This window comes from Somniosus microcephalus, chromosome 1 (genome assembly GCF_052327205.1).
Source record: "Somniosus microcephalus isolate GS21.2 chromosome 1, FLI_Smic_1.0, whole genome shotgun sequence".
NCBI classification, from domain to species: domain Eukaryota; kingdom Metazoa; phylum Chordata; class Chondrichthyes; order Squaliformes; family Somniosidae; genus Somniosus; species Somniosus microcephalus.
Window position 1 is genome coordinate 133,616,322 of NC_140987.1, and position 20,163 is coordinate 133,636,484.

Sequence of the window (20,163 nt, forward strand, 5' to 3'; positions counted from 1 at the left end):
TCAATACAGCATTAGTATGGTGGGTGATATTTTTGCCTTGTGCCAGCTATATGATGTATTACTTCAGTAAAATTGCTGTATTATGCTAATGGCAAACTACTGTTGCAATTGGGCTGCAGTGGTACTGGGCTACCAGTGAGCAACGGCAGTGGTGATTTTTTTTAAAGCATTACCAGGCATTAGTATACTGCACCAAAAATATAAATAGGATGTACCCACAAAGTGAGTTCCTAATCTTAGCTAAGTTATTGGAGAAGAGGTGACAGTTCTCCTGGTCAGTGACCCCATCTTTGCCAGGTTTCCAAGACTAGATATGGAATGTGCATTATGTCGTTTGACCCCTGCTCCTCAGCTGGGAACTGAGGAGGGAAGCTCTGTTTCCATGCTTAGCATTGTGAGTACTTATTTTTTTAGATAAATGTAAGATAAAGCTTGTCAGAAGAATACTTGATACCAAGATGACTATGGGACCTTATTATTGAGAATTTCTTTAAACTATTCTTTTTGAAAACAGGCAGTCTTGGAAGCAACAGCATGCCTTGCTTATCCATCTGTAATTTCAATAACTTCACTAGAAATTAATCCAAACTCTAACTGGCCACCGTTCACAACACGACATATCAAATTTCTCTTAAAAAAAGCTAAGAACCAATGAATTTTAAAACTAAAACGACCTGCAAAATATTGGAACATTTTCAATTGACATTGTAATCTCTTTTTGCCTTTTTAAATCCGCAAAGCTGACCTGGTTGAAAACATTGAACAAGTGTACAAAAACAAGCAGATCTATCTTATGCTGAAAAATAGTGCTACACTTGAAAACATCAGGCCTTCTATTGCCTGGCCATTGATTGTACTGTACTTGCTTTTCACAATATACTAATTTGCACAATTTTTTCTATCCTTGCTATCTTTCATGAGATTTTTTCTTTAAGCATTGTTTGGATTTCTAGTTTAAATTATACTCATGTCAATCTTTTTTACATCAATCAAGAAAACGAATGAGGTGTCATTTCCGCCCCCCCACCGCGCCTCTTTTTTTAACCAGTTTCCCTCTTGGCACCATCTCTCTTGAAATTATTGATTCCTAACTGGGATGATACCATGGACACCATTGCCCAAGTGGTTATTCTTCATATGAGAATCCAGCCAATACAGCGTTTCTGAAATTATCAACTGAGTACATTGCATACAGTAGTGTGCTCTTTGTAACACGTATAAATTGGTAGGCCACTGGTTTAATTTCCTCCTGTGAGATTAAACTAATCCATTTTTCTCTCAATGTTGTACATCAATTGTGGCTGAGGGAACAGACAAACCAGTGCGACGGAAATCATTATTTGGGGTATAAAAACACAACCTGTGGAAGATGACTGCATTGTTTTTACTCTCTATGGAAAAGCAATTGGCCTCTGCTTAGCATCTTCCACAGTGGTAAGAACCAAGAATCTTCAATGCACTTCATCACTCAGACATACTCAGAAGAGTATTTTTATGGTATTAGCTGACCAGATGATTAAAAGGATGGAGTCTGTTTTGGTTCAGAAGATACATCTACAACTACCATCTTAAGTTGTGTTCACTTTAAATCCTTTTATTCATAAAGCACATATAAATCTGATAACTTAAGCAGTAGTTTCACAGAAGATAAACCAACTTGTTATTTGTCTGATTAGTCTCAAACCTTTTATCTGTCGTGTTTTGGATTCCTTGATGACTTCTGGATTTCCGATTTCTTTTTAGCTTTTTTTGAGCAAAATATCTGGCGAGTTGGCCAACTGTGCCTGGTGCAATCAGACTTCCAAGATTTTGTAGCATGACTCACTGTTAAAACAGAAATTGTAACCAACAGACATCGCCAGAGGCATGTTTCAGTGATGCATTTCCAAGGACTATCAAACTGACAATCAGAACAATTCAGCTGCCTGCTAAAAGACTAGCCTGTTTCACTTAGTGTTTCAGGTTATGATAATGTACAGAACTCTGGGGTGTAGCACAGTCTATTTTGCCTTGAACTTATTTTCTTCGATCTGCTAGCAGTAGAGCTGTCAGACCCTACAGTCTGTGTATGCGCTGTGTGCACAATTTCCCAGAATAGTAGATTTTAGTCAACCCAACCAGAATACTCCTGAATCATGAATCCCTCTTGCCAATATTTTCAGACCGCAAATGCTTGCTCCTCCTGCCAGTCTCCAAAAACTACCAATCACAAGACTCATGCTTCCCAAAATTGCTTCATGCAGTACCTGCAAAGTAGCTCCTTCCTGGTTGAACTTTATCATCCTCCTGTGTCTTGAACTTTTTCTTTAAAGAAAAGCTAAGAGATAAAATTAGCTATGCAGTTTTTAAAAATGTTATAAGAAACAAGGTCACTGATTTATACTTTTTACACAAATATGTACATAATTGTAGAATTTGAAAATACCAATTTCACTGATTCAATCACTAAATCAATGGCCCTGATAAAAAATATTGTATTTTAAACAGGATAAAACAGTGTGTCCCCCTCTTATTGTGAGCAACACAAGGACAAATCTGCTCATTCATTTAAAAAAACAATCAATACATATGTATTTGTCTGTTTTTAATTTCTGGATTAAAAAAAATATTTTTCTTGCCACAAATAAATCAAGACACTCCATTAGAGGAGCCGATGCGTCATATCTAATTTTCTTTCTTATTTCACAGCTACCTTAGTGATACTGATCGTATCTCAGCACCAGATTATCTGCCAATTCAACAGGATATGCTGCGGGTTCGAGTGCCCACAACTGGCATCACTGAGTATCCATTTGATCTGGAGAATATAATCTTCAGGTGCTGATTGGGGCCTGTTGTAAATTTCCTAGGTAGCAGAAGTTGTGCCTTCCCAGTATTTTATGATTTAATATGATGACATACACTACCAGTAAATTACTTTTATCTCTAAGTAGTAGTTATAGATGGAATAGTGTCAGAGGCAAAAATTCAAAAAATGGCGGTCTTATGAATTATATACATTCTGTGTAAATTCATCCTTCAGACAGTCTTACCAATTCAACAAAAATAATTTTTTAAAAAAACAAAAAAAACAATTTTCAAGAATTCTGCATTAAAGCAATACTGGGAAAAAGCACTCTGCATTCTTGGGAAAATGGCACAATCTGGTGAGGAGTAGACTTAAATGTAAATAACTGTCCCATATCACCTCCTTGAGTAAGTGGTACCATCTTGGGGCATTCACCACGACTCTTGTAGACAGGAAGAATGGTGATCACCACAACATTACCTTTCTATTTTCCGCCTCCTGTCTTCCCTCTCCAATGTCACAGTCTTTGCATTCCTGTTGTTTCTCCCTGTCTGTAGCTATCTTAAAGACTTGGACCGTATAGCAGAAATTGCCTATCTACCCACTCAACAGGATGTGCTTCGAGTGCGAGTCCCAACAACAGGGATCATTGAATACCCCTTCGACTTACAAACCGTCATTTTCAGGTAGAAGAAAGTTACAAAAAGACAGTAACAGTTTTTACAACTTGGACAAAAAGCTTCCATTTTCAGGAACTCTCAACATGTAAATTGAATTTCATATTTGTAAAGTTGTAGAGATGATTAGAATAAAATGGAAAGTGCATGCTTCATGAATATATGGATAATTTTTGAAAGTAATACTTATTCAACATATTAAATGGTTTTTTAAATGCTGTTTGTGCTCTTTAAAGTAACTATATAATCTAAAGTATGTTTTCATTAAATGGCAAAATCACTGAAAAGAATACACTAAGAAATGTATATTATTTTGCATTTTAACATATAATTTGCTTCGCAAGAAAATGACTCACTAATGTTCATGTATATTATTTTTCTTCAGAATAAGTGTGACTTAAAATTATTTTTCTATACTAAGTTAGTTTTTCATCAAGATGAATCAAAGCCAAATGCATTTACATTAAAATTTTAAAGACATCTTATCCATTATGCTAAATGCCTGATATATTGACTGACTTCAAAATTTTCATGACTTTCTAGCCTGGTTTATGTACAGTTTGGTGTTGTATTGGTCTTTCAGAATGGTCGATGTTGGGGGTCAGCGGTCAGAACGAAGAAAATGGATTCACTGCTTTGAAAATGTGACATCTATTATGTTTTTAGTTGCCCTTAGTGAATATGATCAAGTACTTGTGGAATCGGACAATGAGGTGAGTTATCTTGTGGGTGGCAAATAATCCATGCAGTCTTATTTATTACATGGTTAATTTTGCCTTCAATAAGGATTATAAATCTATCAGAGTTTGATATGCACCATAAATAGAACAAAAGCAGCTTGCACTTTTATAAGATAGCAAAATACTGCGGATGCTGGAAATCCGAAATAACAACAGAAAACGCTGGAAAAACTCAGCAGGCCAGGCAACATCTGTAGAGAGAGAGAAGCAGAGTTAACGTTTCAGGTCGAAACCCTTCTTCAGAACTGAGAAAAAAGCAGGAAATGAAACAGATTAAAAGGCCAGTTTGGGGGCTGGGAAATGGGGGAGGGGATGAAAGAACAAAAGGGAAGGTCTGAGAGGTGAAGAGACATTAAGAGATATTCAAGACAAGACGAGATGGTAATAGGACAGGTAAAGGGCCATCTTTTGTCTCTTTACCTGTCCTATTACCATCTCGTCTCATCTTGAATATCTCTTAATGTCTCTTCACCTCTCAGGCCTTCCCTTTTGTTCTTTCATCCCCTCCCCCATTTCCCAGCCCCCAAACTGGCCTTTTATTCTGTTTCATTTCCTGCTTTTTTCTCAGTTCTGAAGAAGGGTTTCGACCTGAAATGTTAACTCTGTTTCTCTCTCCACGGATGTTGCCTGGCCTGCTGAGTTTTGCCAGCGTTTTCTGTTGTTATTTTGCACTTTCATAATATGTTTAGCATAGAAAAGCATGCTAGTGAGGAAAAACAATACTGAACCAAAGAACTGGTGAGGACGGGTGACCAAAATCTTGAGGTGCATTTGAGGGAGGATTTTTAAAGGAGGAGAGAGAGGCAGAAAGATTTAGGGAGGGAATTTCAGGGTGGAACCAAGACAGCTGAAGGCATTGCCTCTGATGGTGGGGCAGGGAGGTGGTGTGAGAGTCCGGACTAAGAGGAACTGAGAATTGAGGGGCTTGTAGCAATGGGAAAGGTTACAGAGAAAGGGGGTGTGGTCATGGAGTGACTTGAACACAAGGACGAGAATTTTACATTTCAGGCATTGGGGGCTGGGAGCCAGTGAAGGTCATTGAGTGAGAGGATGATGGGTGAGCAGCACTTAGTGTGGGATAGGATATGGGCAGCTGGTTAAGCCTGAAACAGTGACCAGGGAAGGGAATGGGGATAGTGGCAATGGTTTGGGGTGTGTGACGATGAAAGCACCATGTCAGTGCATCATGAAAATAATATTTCAGTGTGTATTGTGCTACTTAAATTCACAGAATTAAAAAGGTTGTCCAAGAATCATTCACAGAAAATGTATTTGCCAGCAAGTGGATAATAATCAGGGAAGCTAAATGCAACCTTAACTTAGTTGCAATATTTTATTTTATATTTTATGGCAGGCTCTGCTCTAAAATGTCACGTGGTGACATCATAAAATGAAAGGCTCGGCACTGCTGCTGGGAGTGTTGGATAGTTAAGATAACGGACCGGAATTTGCTGTCGGGATGACACGAACTGGCAGCATTCGCCGTCATTCTGCCTTTGAAACTGACTGCAACTTTGGGATTTGGCATGCGGAAATCCCAAAGTTGTGGTCTGTCAGTGACCGCTCCGAACCTGGCTGCACTCTGCGCCCCTCCCCTCCCCACACAGAGCCGGCAATCAGTGAAATCTCCTAAATCATTGAAACTGACAAAAACTTCGGCTCTTCCACAGTAATTACGCTGTTAAATTCCCCACTACAAGTTAGACCCAAAGGGATTAGGAGTAACTGGGGTTTTAACAGCGTATTGACAACTAAACAAATTTTAAGGATCTGGGAAACTAATTTAAATTTTGTGCAGTGTGAAATTTGTCCATTTTAATTAAAAAAATTAAAAAAATAAAAAAAATTTTAAGAAACTTTTAAAAACAAATGACATTTAAAAAATTTTTGTCCATCTTTATTTTAGGTTTCCCATTTCCCCATGTGAGAGCCCCAATCTTTCTTTTGCTCTCTCTAATTAATTATTTGAAAAAGTTAGAATTTTAAGAGCTTACTCACTTCCTTGTTCATTGCGAGAATTCTGCCTTTTGATTGGCTGTTTCAACAGCCTGTTGACATCACAGCAGTTCGCACAAGGCAATCTCTACTACAGTCAATTGAATTGAAGGTTGGAAAACCCGAACTCCTCGACACATATTGCGAGCTCCTTGTGTGGAGCATACGTCAGGACCAACAGCAAACCTGTCGCTTTGCTGCTGACCACAAATTCTGGGCCAACATTGTATTTTGAGTTGTAATTCAGTTCACTGCTGAAGATGACAAATGGGGTGTTCACGATCCTACACTTGTGCATTATTGTGCATTTCGGAACACGTAGTACCTGTACTCCAAAAATGGTTTCCCTAATTTTAATTTTGCTTCCCAGCTTCAATGAATGTTGCTCTCTTCCCTGCTACTAGCCTCTAATTGGCACCTCTCCATGATTACATTGTTACAGTCAACACGTTGGCAATATTAGTTGTGGGTTTTTGTCTGTCACTTTGGCACCCAGTTCCTCTACTTTTTCAAGGAAGTGAGTTACCATGCATTATATTGGGGAAGGAGGAAATAAATTTGATGCGGGAGAATGGTTACATCTGGATGTCAAAACAATTACTTGTTGATTGCTGTGCGTTTGGTATCATTTGGAACCAACTGGATCTTTGATCACAAAATAAAGCTGCTGGTCTACGTCCATACTGCATGTTTCCCTTTCTGTTTATCTTCCTTCCCACAGCTTTGTTCTCCACTGTAGATCATTGCTCAGAACTCACTTGTCTCTGCCTTGATGCATCATCACTCTCTGCTTGCTTGCATATCTTTATATGTTGGTAGATATTTGTGTGTGCTGTGGTTTCCTGTATTGTCATGGTGGCCACTCTGGCTGCTTTTCTTTGCTGCTTACAGTTCAAAGCCTCTTGTGAACTATTTTACCCCCTCCTAACTCCAATAACTCCATTAAATGAATATCTAGCACAAAACGTAAAAATTGTGACACGTATCCCTCCCAAATGACTGGTCTTCATGTGTGAGCCTGTACAGTGCTGGGCTGTGGGAACATCACAGCCAAGCCTCATCTAATGTCCACATTTGCTCACTTCTATTGGGGTCAAGAGCACTAAAGAAAAAAAGGAAATAACAAACAGCAGAGCTGCTGAAAATATGAAAAAACACCAACAACATGCAATTATACAGTGCTTTTAACACAGAAAAAATATCCCATGGTGTTTCACAGATGCATAGGGGAGAAAAAAAAATAGATGGTGATTCAAAGGAGAAGATATTAGGAGGGGCTGACCAAATGTTTGGTCAAAGAGTTGGTTTTTTGGGGGGTTTTAAAAGGGGGAGGGGGAGGTGGCTAAAGACACAACCGCCAATGGAGGGCAAAGGGGGGGTGCTGGGGGTTGGGTGGTCCAGAGGCAGAGGAAGGGTGAGTTTGGGGAAAGGGCTGTGGTGGCAAAGGTTATAGAGATAGGGACGGGCAAGCCCATGAAGGAATTTAAACACAAGGATGAGAAAATTAAAATTGAGATGTTGAAGGACTGGGAGCCAATGTAGCGATGAGTGAATGGGACTTTGTGCAGCAGATGTTTAGATGAAGTTCATATAGGATGGAGTCTGAGTGGTTGGCCGTGAAACATTCCCAATCTGTCGGCTCAGTCCCACACTACAGGATGCATCAGGAGAGTCAAGCTTAATTTAGTTGCCTTGTACAGATATAAGTTGCTTCCAGTTACCCAAGAGTGAAGTAGATGTAAAAAGTCCGAAAATACATACAAAGTTGTAGACAAAGGGATTAACATAAATAATTGTGACTAACATTTTTATGTACTTTGTGGCAAAATGTTAAAATACAGATTTTTAAAAACGTTTTTCTCCACTTCATCTGGCTTTATTACTGTCTCTCATGCTACTCAGTATAATATTCAAAGTAGTGTGTTGATGCACCATTGCCGCATATTGTGTCATGGAATGATGGGATATATGTAACCACCACACACTAATGAATTCCTGATCTTGTGTTTGTGTGGGGAAATAACAAACAGGCTAGCATTTCTCCACTTCTAGGGAAGGAATTGTCAGTGAGCTGCACTAACATATCTCTCACTATACAGTTTTAGAGTAACCATGAGCAGTGAACAAGTTGTTGCTGATCCTTTTGGTGGTGTATACAAGATGAGGAGAGGCCCAATAAGGGAAAGAGGAGAAACCAAGTTTACAAAAGGGAGGCTGTTTCACTCTAACAAAAAAAACAATTGCATTATATTACTACAGTAACAAATTCAGCACATTCATTTTGTTGAGGGAATGGCATGTGACCGTGGAGCAATTTACAAAGAATTTCCAAAGATTTTGTGTGCTAAATCATGAACTGTTCAGATCAGAAAAGGGGATCATTTCAGTGTAGTGCAAATCTGCTAGGCTGGTGTTGAGTTCTAATTTCTCCTGTTGAGGAACTGCAGGGTGAAAAGATGCTGTAAACAAACTTGTCTGTGTAACATAGTAGTGATAATAGCCACTGTCCCATCTGGGCACCAAATGTGAAAGTATGAAAGGAAACTCTTTTGACAGGTCCTCGGTGGAGGAATTTTCAGAACTTGATGTGAAAATAAAAAGAGGCCATTTGAATAAAAGGGAGCAATACTGGAATATTTTGAATTCTGTTATGGAGACATGCTTGTCTGTTGTTACCAAAGCTCTGTTTGTGCAAACAAACAAAGCTATCATCGATGACTGGAAGTTATGGGCTCTGATTTTAGCGGGAGTTCAGAAACAGTGCATGCGGAGACATCGAGACCGAGCTGATTTTAATGGCGGAGCTTATTTACATGCCACCAAAACAGCCAAGAACTCGTCGGGTGGCAGCTGCCCTGCCGTTAAAATGGTGCCAGTCGGAGGCAAATGCTGGGGATTAGAGTTAACAGTCCCTGGTACTCTGGTAAATTGAGGCCATGAAGTCCGGCGCTACGACCAGTTATCATTTGCACTACTAATACAGCTATTCCACCTTCTAAATTTGGATGTGTGTGAATCCCGAAATATGGAGTATTGCTTATCAAGTCAATCTCCTCAACAAGATATCGCACATCATGCACTGGGGCAGATTACCTAAAGACATCTTTCTTAAGTTCTTTGTTTAGTGGTTAGTTGACCTTATATACACCCATCTGAGCCTTACTTTTTTTCTTGTTGGTAGCAATTCTCTATTGTTTCAACTGAGACTTTTTTGTGTGCAGTTAATTAGTATCAAATAGATGCACTTTGAGTTTGTCTTTCCTGTATTTTTAGTTAAATCGTTTCCCAGCTTGATCCTAAATGCTGGAAATGTGTTTCTTTGCAGCAGGATTAGCTGGTAGAATCATTATTTTTTACTTTTATAAATGTATTTTTTGTGTGTTTTATCATTTTGTTTTATTCAACCTTATTTTACAATTTTGGATCTTAGCCCTCTTAGCCTTTCTCCTTGAGGGGCCAATTCATGGCTTCAGAAGAAAGCTCCAAAAGGCAAAGATGTAATGACTGAAAAATCAATGTCCAATACTGGAGCATTAACCCATTAATCTTCTTAAACAACTGCCCTGTCTTTAGCCTGACTTTTCCCTTCAAGGGTAAACCAGCAATGTGCTCTACTCTCAGCACTACTTCCAATCAAGTTTCCAAGCATGGAAAACCTTCCAGATGAGTATGAGTAAGTCGAGATGAATCGTGGAAATAAGTTCTTACATAAAATTACACAGAATACACAGCACAGTAAGCACAGTAACAGACAATTCGGCCAGTCCATGTTGCCGTTTATGCTCCACTCGAGCCTCCTCCCATCCTTCCTCCTCTAAATCCATCAGCATAACCCTCTATTTCCTTCTCCCTCATATGCTTACCTAGCCTACCCTTATATGCATCTATACTTTTCACCTCAAGCACTCCCTGTGGTAGCAAGTTCCACATTCCCACCATTCTTTGTTAAAGAAGTTTCTTTTCAATTCCCTATTTGATTTCTTGGTGACTATCTTATATTGATGACCTCTAGTTATGCTCTTCCCCCACAAGTGGAAACACGCTCTCTGTATTTACTCTATCAAAACCTTTCATAATTTTAAAGACCTCTATTCGGTCACCCCTCAGCCTTTTTTCAAGAGAAAAGAGACCCAGCCTGTTCATCCTTTCCTGATATGTATACCCTTGCATTTTTGGTATCATCCGTGTAAATCTTCTCTGCACCCTCTCCAGTGCCTCTATATCCTTTTTATAATATGGCGACCAGAACTGTACACAGTACTCTAAGTGTGGTAAAGAATTTTCTTCTGAATTCCCTATTAGATTTATTGGTCACTATCTTATATGATGGCCTCTAGTTTTGCTATTCCCCACAAGTGGAAACACTCTGGGCCTGAATTTGCGGTCGGAGGCTCCCCGCAGGCGGATCCCTGCGAACCGCAATAAAACTACGCACCTACCTGATGGTCCTGGATCCAAGGAGACATGCGCTCCTGTGCCTGCAGCCGTCCGCATGCGTAGAGGCCTACATATCCCAGGGGCGCATGCGGGATCACGTGGGACGGCTCAACCAATCAGAAAGGGGACATAAAGCATTATCGGGTCCTGCTCATCTGCCAAAATTGCTCACTATTCCAGAATCATTCTGGAATGCAAAGATAAACCCGGCTTCTATTCTCCACTGCTAACCGTCTTCTTAAACCCCTCTCCCCTGTCTCCTTCACCCTCACTTTCAGCAACAAGTGTGAGGAGCTCATGGACTTCTTTGTCTCTAAGATTGAAACCATCTGTTCAGCTGCCTCTGCCACTTCCCTTCCTTCCCCTAGCCCACCGGGCCAAACTTTCTCTGAGGTTCTCCCCGCCCTAGCCCTGAACACACATTTTCCTCCAGTTTCTGTCCGATCTCATCTTGTCCATGAGACCCATTCCTGCTCGCTCGACCCTATTCCCACCAAACTGCTGACCACCCAACTTCCTTTTCTGACTCACAAGTTAGCTGACATTGTTAATGGTTCTCTCTCCTCGGGTACTGTCCCCCTCTCCCTCAAATCTGCCGTCATCACCCCTCTCTTCAAAAACCAACCCTTGACCCCTCCATCCTTGCAACGACTGCCCCATCTCCAACATCCCTTTCCTCTCCAGAGTCCTTGAACGTGCTGTTGCATCCCAAATCTGTGCCCATCTTTCCTGCAACTCCATGTTTGAATCCCTTCAATCAGGTTTCCGCCCCTGCCACAGTATCGAAACGGCTCTCATCAAAGTCACAAATGACATCCTTTGTGACTGTGACAAAGGTAAACTATCTCTCCTTGTCCTTCTTCACTTGTCTGCAGCCTTTGACATGGTTGACCACTCCATCCTCCTCCAACGCCTCTCCATCGTCGTCCAGCTGGGTGGGACTGCACTCGCCTGGTTCCATTCTTATCTATCTAATCGTAGCCAGAGGATCACTTGCAAATGGCTTCTCTTCCCGCTCCCACATTGTTACCTCTGGTGTCCCCCAAGGATCAATCCTTGGCCCCCTCCTATTCCTCATCTACATGCTGCCTCTTGGCGACATCATCCTAAAACACAGCGTCAGTTTCCACATGCTGATGACCCCCACTTCTACCTCACCACCACTTCTCTCGACCCCTCCACAGTCTCTAAATTGTCAGACTGCTTGTCCAATGAACAAAAATTTTCTCCAGTTAAATATTGGGATGACGGAAGCCATTGTTTTCGGTACCCGTCACGGTATTCCTTAGCCACTGACTCCATCCCTCTCCCTAACATTTGTCTAAGGCTGAACCACACTGTTCACAACTTTGGAGTCATAGTTGACTCTGATATGAGCTTCATACCACATATTCTAAGACCGCCTATTTTCATCTCCGTAACATCGCCTGTCTCTGCCCTTGCCTCAGCTCATCCGCTGCTGAAACTCTCATCCATGCCTTTATTACCTCTGGACTTGACTATTCCAATGCACTCCTGGCTGGCCTCCCGCGCTCTACCCTACGTAAACTTGAGGTCATCCAAAACCCGGCTTCCAGTGTCCTAACTCGCACCAAGTCCCGATCGCCCATCACCCCTGTGCTCGCTGACCTACATTGGCTCACGGTTAAGCAACACCTCGATTTCAAAATTCTTATCCTTGTTTTCAAATTCCTCCATGGCCTCGCCCCTCCATATCTCTGTAATCTTCTCCAGACCACAACCTCCCCGAGATATCTGCGCTCCTCTAATTCTGCCCTCTTGCGCATCCTTGATTATAATCGCTCAACCATTGGTGGTCGTGCCTTCTGTTGCCTAGGCACTAAACTCTGGAATTCCCTGCCTAAACCTCTCCGCCTCTCTACATCGCTTTCCTCCTTTAAGATGCTCCTTAAAACCTACCTCTTTGACCAAGCTTTTGGTCATCTGCCCTAATTTCTCCTTGTATGGCTCGTGTCAAACTTTTTGTCTTATAATACTCCCGTGAAGCGCCTTGGGACGTTTTACTATGTTAAAGGCGCTATATAAATACAGGTGGTTGTTGTTGATTCCCATTATGCTTATGGGGATTCCATTTACGTAAGGAATCCCCATAAGTATAACGGGAATCATCCAAAAAATACATTTTAACAGCACTGAAATTTAAAAATCATTACGCGTTTAAAATACAATTTAATTAAACATTTAAAAAGAAAAAATTAATTTAAAAAAAGTAAACATTTTTCAAGGGGCCAAAAATAACACAAACTTATTTTGTAGGTTTTTGAATGTTAAAATGATTTTTAAAATGTTATTTTAATATTTGTTTTCACACTTACACTGGTAAAAATTTAATGGGCATTCGCTGGGCAAGAGTTCGGCAAATAGCTTTTCGCGCAAACCTGGAACTTGCGAGGCACTTACGGGCCAATGTGTCTACTCTACCAAAACCTTTCGTAATCTTAAAGACTTCTATTAGGTCACCCCTCAGGCCTGTCTTTTCAAGAGAAAAGAGACCCAGCCTGTTTATCCTTTCCTGATGGATATAACCTGACATTCTGGTATCATCCTTGTAAATCATTTTTGCACCCTCTCCAGTGCCTCTATATCCTTTTTATAATATGGTGACCAAAACTGTACACAGTACTCTTAAGTGTGGTCTAACCAAGGTTCAATACAAGTTTAGCATAACTTCACTACTTTTCAATTCTATCCCATCAGAAATAAAGCCTAGTGTTTGGTTTGCTTTTTTTTATGGCCTTGCTATGTCGCAACTTTTTCTAATTTGTGCATTTGTACCCTGAGATCCCTTTGTTCCTCTACCCCATTTAGATTCTTATTTTCCCAAGTAATATGTGACCTCCTTATTTTCTTACCAAAATGTAATACCCAACACTTATCTGTGTTGAAATTCATTTGCCAATTATATGCTCATTCTACAAGTTTATTAATGTCGTCTTGTAATTTGTTGCAGTCCTCCTCAGTATTGACTATTCCCCCTAATTTGGTGTCCTCTGCAAGTTTAGAAATTGTGTTTTTGATTCCGAAGTCTAAATCATTAATATAAATTGTGAACAACAGTGGTCCCAGTATTGATCCTTATGGGACCCCACTTTCTACCATCTGCCACTCTGAATAGCTACCCTTTACCTCCTCTCTGCTTTCTGTCTTGCAGCCAGTTAGCTATCCATTCTGCTACTTGTCCTCTGACTCCGCATACTCTGACCGTATTCGTTATTAAATTGTGTGGCACTTTATCAAAGGCCTTCTGGAAATCTAGATAAATTACATCTACTTTATTACCCATTCTCTGTTACCGCTTCAAAGAATTCAGTGTGGTTGGTCAAGCAAGACTTAACCTTTTGGAATCCATGCTGACTATTCATTATTATATTTTTGGTTTCTGGATGTTTTTCTGTTTTCTCCTTTAGTAGGGATTCCATTATTTTTCCTACCACTGATGTTAAGCTGACTGGTCTCTTGTTCCCTGGACATGTTAAAGGAAGATAAAAAATATCTCATAGAGTGTATTCAGGACAGTTTCTTAGAACAATACATTGTGGAACCAGCCAGGGAACAGGCTATTTTGATCTGGTAATGTGTAATGAGACAGGATTAATTAATGATCTCATAGTAAAGGATCCTCTTGGGAAGGGTGATCGTAACATGATAGAATTTCACATTCAGTTTGAGTGTGAGAAACTTGAGTCTGAAACTAGTGTATTAAAATTAAATAAAGCCAAATACAAAAGTATGAAGACAGAGTTGGCTAAAGTGGACTGGGAAAATAGATTAAAAGGTAAGACGGTAGATAAGCAGTGGGAGACTTTTAACGAGATATTTCATAACTCTCAGCAGAGATGTATTCCGGTGAGAAAGAAAGACTCTACGAGAAGGATGAACCATCCGTGGCTAACTAAGGAAGTTGAGGAGGGTATCAAATTGTAAGAAAAGGCATACAATGTTGTGAAGAGTAGTGGTAGGCCAGAAGATTGGGAAATTTTTAGAAACTTGTAAAGGATAACTAAAAAAATAATAGAGGGAGAAAATAGATTGAGAGTAAACTAGCAAGAAATATAAAAATGGACAGTAAGAGCTTCTACAAGTATATGAAAAGGAAGCGAGTAGCTAAAGTAAACGTTGGTCCCTTAGAGGATGAGACTGGGGAGTTAATAATGGGAAACAAGGAAATGGCAGAGACTTTGAACAAATATTTTGCATCTGTCTTCATGGTAGAAGACACAAAAAGCATCTCATTAATAGTGGAAAATCAAGGGGCAAAAGGGAGGGAGAAACTTAAAACAATCACTATCACTAGAGAAAAAGTGCTAGGCAAACTAATGGGACTAAAAGCTGACAAGTCCCCTGGACCAGATGGCCTGCATTCTAGGGTCTTAAAAGAAGTGGCTGCAGAGATAGTGGATGCATTGGTTGTAATCTTCCAAAATTCCCTAGATTCTGGCAAGGTCCCAGTGGATTGGAAAACTGCAAATGTAACACCCCTATTCAAGAAAAGAGGGAGACAGAAAGCAGGAAACTATAGGCCAGTTAGCCTAACATCTGTCATTGGGAAAATGCTGGAATCCATTATTAAAGAAGTAGTAGCAGGACATTTAGAAAATCATAATATAATCAAGCAGAGTCAACATGGTTTTATGAAAGGGAAATCGTGTTTGACAAATTTATTAGAGTTCTTTGAGGATGTAACGAGCAGGGTGGATAAAGGGGAACCAGTAGATGTAGTGTATTTGGATTTCCAGAAGGCGTTCGATAAGGTGCCACATAAAAGGTTACTGCACAAGATTAGAGTTTATGGTGTTGCGGGTAATATATTAGCATGTAGAGGATAGGCTAACTAACAGAAAACAGAGAGTGGGGATAAATGGGTCATTTTCAGGTTGGCAAACTGTAACTAGTGGGGTGCCACAGGGATCAGTGCTGGGGTCTCAACTATTTATAATCTATATTAATGACTTGGTTGAAGGGGCTGAGTGTACTGTAGCCAAATTTGCTGACAATACTAAGATAGGTGGGAAAGCAAGTTGTGAGGAGGACACAAGAGTCTGCAAAGGGATAGCGATAGGTTAAGTGAGTGGGCAAAAATTTGGCAGATGGAGTATAATGTGGGAAAATGTGAGGTTATCCGCTTTGGTAGGAAGAATAGAAAAGCAAAATATTATTTAAATGGAGAGAGACTACAGAATACTGCGGTACAGAGGGATCTGGGTGTCCTCGTACATGAAACACACAAAGTTGGCATGCAGGTACAGCAAGTAATTAGGAAGGCAAATGGAATGTTGGCCTTTATTGCAAAGGGGGTGGAGTATAAAAGTAGGGAAGTTTTGCCACAATTGTACAGGGCGTTGGTGAGATCACACCTAGCTATTGCGTACAGTTTTGGTCTCCTTATTTACGGAGGGATATACTTGCATTGGAGGCAGTTCAGAGAAGGTTCACGAGGTTGATTCCTGGGATGAAGGGGTTGTCTTATGAGGAAAGGTTGAGCAGGTTGGGCCTATGCTCATTGGCATTTAGAATAATGAGAGGTGATCTTATTGAAACATATAAGATTCTGAGGGGGTTTGACAGGGTAGATGCAGGGAGCATGTTTCCCCTCGTGGGGGAATCTAGAACTAGGGGTTTTAGTTTCAGAATAAGGGGTCACCCATTTAAAACAGAGATGAGGAGGAATTTCTTCTGAGGGTCGTGAATCTTTGGAATTCTCTACCCCAGAGAGCTGTGGAGGCTGAGTCATTGAATATATTCAAGGCTGAGATGGACAGATTTTTGAACTACAGGGGAGTCAAGGTTATGGGGAACGGGCAGGAAAGTTATATCTTCTCTCGATTATTTTAAAATGTGTGGATGCAATCTGTCTGGACCAGGGGTTTTAGCCTCTTTGAGTTTGATTAGTTTATTTAATATTTCTCCTGATTACCAGAAGAGGAGCCTGCTTATATGGGAAGTTTCTGGCCCTATAGTTGACTGCAGTACCCTCTCACTAGGGAGGTAGAAATCATTCAGTGCTTCTTATCCATTGAATCCTGTTGGAAGTACACATATGGATGTTGGGAAATCAGATCCAGTTCAGCTGCATAGCCTGTCAAGGTCCAATAACCTGCCAGTATTCATCATTTAGTTTCAGACGAGGAATGACTTTTTGGACAAGTAGTGAAGTGCTGCCAGTGCTCGTGGAGCTGTATGCCTTGAATCACAGCTATTGGGGAAAGGTATGAAAATGAAGTGTCCGTAGATAATACCACTCCCAGTGGATAACGGACAATATTCTACTGTATCTGAAGGTTGAATTAAGTCAAAAAATAAAAATTATTACAATCTTAATGTTTATTTTTTTGGTGTGTGTGTGTGTGTGTATCTATAAATGTACCTGGAAAAAGCAGTGTTTTTCATTTAGATCACTAAGTTGTAAGACAACAAAACCAGTATTTAATCACAGGCCTATTTCACACTGAAGCTTTCCCAGTGTTTAAGTGATTTCCAGGGATTACCTGGAAAATGGCAACGTAAACAGGAACAATAGTGGGGATATGGAGCACAGGCGGGTAAATGGAGTTGAGGTAGAGATCAGCCATGATCTAACTGAATGGCGGAACAGGCTCATGCGGCTGAATGGCCTACTCCTTTTCCCATGTTCTTAATAATGGTATATTTCCTAGTAATCTTGCTATCTTTTTAAGTTACTCAGTAGGACTCTTAACTGTATTGCTAACCATTGGAGCACAGTTATATACATGTGTGTAGGTATATTTACATTAATTCTAGCTATAATACCAGTAGTCATAACTTATCAGCAATATTCTGATACCTGTTTTCACAGATTTGTTGTAAACAAAAAAGTAGTACTCTCATTTGGCTTGACTCCATGCCTACAGGAATAAAGTACAGTGCTTCAGACTAGTATCTTAGTTCTCCTGATTTCTGAATGTGAACTTATTTGCTTCAATGTAATTCATTCCAGAATCGAATGGAGGAGAGCAAAGCACTATTTAGGACAATTATCACATATCCCTGGTTTCAGAACTCCTCAGTCATCCTCTTCTTAAACAAGAAAGATCTCTTGGAGGAGAAGATCATGTATTCTCACCTGGTTGATTATTTCCCAGAATATGATGGTGAGTAAATTATATTTAGAATTATTGTCCAGGAAATTTTACAAAAGTGCAACTGATGTAGTTTATGTACTTATACTACATATGAAGCTTTGAAAAACAATTACTTGGTAATATCCTGCTAATTATTGAAGCAACTGATCAAGTATTGAGATATATTGAATAGGAGTCTGTCAGATTTTAAAAATCATATGGTTGCAGGGAATCATGCTTAACATTGTTTAACTTTAAGTTGATTTATGGATATTAAATGATGATGAAATTGATGGTACTACATTGAAGTACACAGAAGGTAAAACACAAACATGCCATTCCACCCAATCCATCTTGGTGTTTATCCTCCACGTGAGCAGTAATCCTAATACTGAGAGTCCACCCTATTCCCGTATCCCTTTATCTCCCTTTTCATTCAACTACCTATCTAACCTAAGAGAGGATATAGGTAAGGGGAAACAATCAATGGTGACTCTATGATTAGAATTGAGGAATAAGTGAGAACTTAAAACTGTAATGGGATTTTATGGTCAGCGGCGAACGAATGGCGCTTGTCATTCACCACGCTGACAGCTGCCCACAGAGTTTTCATGGGCTTTTGAGCTTGTGGCCATTGGGTGTCTGATCCAGCGTGGCACCCTCTACAGGGCATCTGTGGCATGTGGGAGCAGGGCAAGCAACCGCATAACTCCTCAACCAATCAGATTGAAGAATCCTCACTGAGCCACAAAGAGTCTAAACCAGGAAGTATAAATTAGATTTAATTCATTGTAAAATCATGTACAGAAAGCGAAATAGAGAGAAGAAAAGAAAGATGGGATTAAGAGAGAGAGATAAGAGACAAAGAAAAAGTTATTAAAAAATTTAATCAAAAAAAAAATCTCCCAACACTAATTAAATTCTGAAGAAATGAGACTCCACACTTGTAAAATTAAATTTTCAGTGGCAGAGAGAGGTTGTTTGGCAGTATTTGACTTATCACCAATGTTCCCCGAAGATACATGGCTGCGCACCAACTGGGAGGTCCCGCGCAGGCCGCTCACCAGCTGTTGCAGCTGGAAAAGATGCCGCACAGTAAATTTAAAGGGACCATGCACCCAGAAAAATCATTAGTAGCAAGCCGTTAAAAATTCACCTACATCTGAATGCCAACAGCCTTTTTCTGCTGCTTTTAGTGGGTAAGTACAGCAACATCACACCCTTGTGTGGATTTCAATGCTGAGCCTCTTGGCAAGGTACCGGTGTAGCGTAACTTGTGGAGAAGCAGGGTAACTCGGACAGCAACTTCCTGATTTCTGTGTTTAACTGCATGTGCGGACTCTGGAAGTTGCTGTCCGATTTACTCCATAATAACGGTAAGCGCTATTATTCTGAACACAATATCCGGGCCATTAGTTGGATTAAAAAAAAATCAAAAGGGCTAATGGAATGTTGCCTTTATAACTAGCGGGCTAGAATATAAAGGTTGGGGGGGGCGGGGGGGGGGGGAGGGAGAGTCATTTTGCTACAGCTATACAAAGCCCTGGTTAGACTACATCTGGAGTACTGTGTACAGTTCTTGGCACCGCACCTTAAAAAGGATATATTGACTTTGGAAGGAGTGCAGTGCAGATTCACCAGAATGTTACCAGGGCTCCAAGGGTTAGATTATGTGGAGCGATTTTGTAAACTAGGATTGTATTCCCTGGATATGGAAGGTTAAGGGGTGATTCAATTGAGGTTTTTAGGAAATTGAAAGGGTAGATAAAGAGAAACCTTTTCTGCTGGTGGGGGAGTCTAGGACAAGGGGACATAACCATAAAATCAGAGCCAGGCTATTCAGGAGAGAAGGTAGGAAACACTTCTTCACACAAAGGACGGTAGAAGTGTGGAAAACTCTCCCACAAAAAGCAGTAAATGCTAACTCAATTAATAATTTTAAATCTGAGATCAATAGATTTTTACTATAAAAGAATATGGAGCCAAGGCAGGTGGATGGAGTTAAGATACAGATCAACCATGATCTAATTGAATGGCGAAACAGGCTCGAGGGGCTGAATGGCCTGTTGCTATTCTTAAATGTTGACATGGTCCCTGCTTCACTCACTAACTCCAGTAGTGTGTTCCACAGCCTCACAACACACTGTAGATAAATAAAGTTTCTCTTGCTCGCTGTTCCCATCAACCCTTGCAGTAACAAACCCAACAACTTGGATTGGATTGGATTATGATTCTTGAATAGTGTGTCACAGTACAAAATTTTTCTCAGCAATTTACACTTCTTTCATTCTTGATTTCAGTTTGCATTGTGGCTAACCATCGACTGGCTCACTTGCTTCTGTTTCTGCTTTCTTATTAATCTTACCTCCTGTTTTTTAACAGTGTCTTCTATCTGTACTGTGTCAGCAAAAGTTGGTTGGACTATG

The 20,163-nt window shown here is 40.3% G+C and overlaps 1 protein-coding gene across 2 annotated transcripts in view; it reads left to right on the top strand.

Annotated features, from left to right (window-relative positions):
- Nucleotides 1–20,163, top strand: part of LOC147124364 (guanine nucleotide-binding protein G(q) subunit alpha-like) — a 246,758-nt gene that overhangs the window by 211,497 nt on the left and 15,098 nt on the right. Inside the window, exons 4-7 of one of the 2 annotated variants that reach the window (XM_085985802.1) lie at nucleotides 2,689–2,817; nucleotides 3,346–3,474; nucleotides 4,049–4,178; nucleotides 17,614–17,767. In XM_085985802.1, coding sequence (XP_085841928.1) covers nucleotides 2,689–2,817; nucleotides 3,346–3,474; nucleotides 4,049–4,178; nucleotides 17,614–17,767 — 542 coding nt within the window. The remainder of the gene's footprint in view (nucleotides 1–2,688; nucleotides 2,818–3,345; nucleotides 3,475–4,048; nucleotides 4,179–17,613; nucleotides 17,768–20,163) is intronic. The other variant, XM_085985793.1, reaches the window with a different exon arrangement.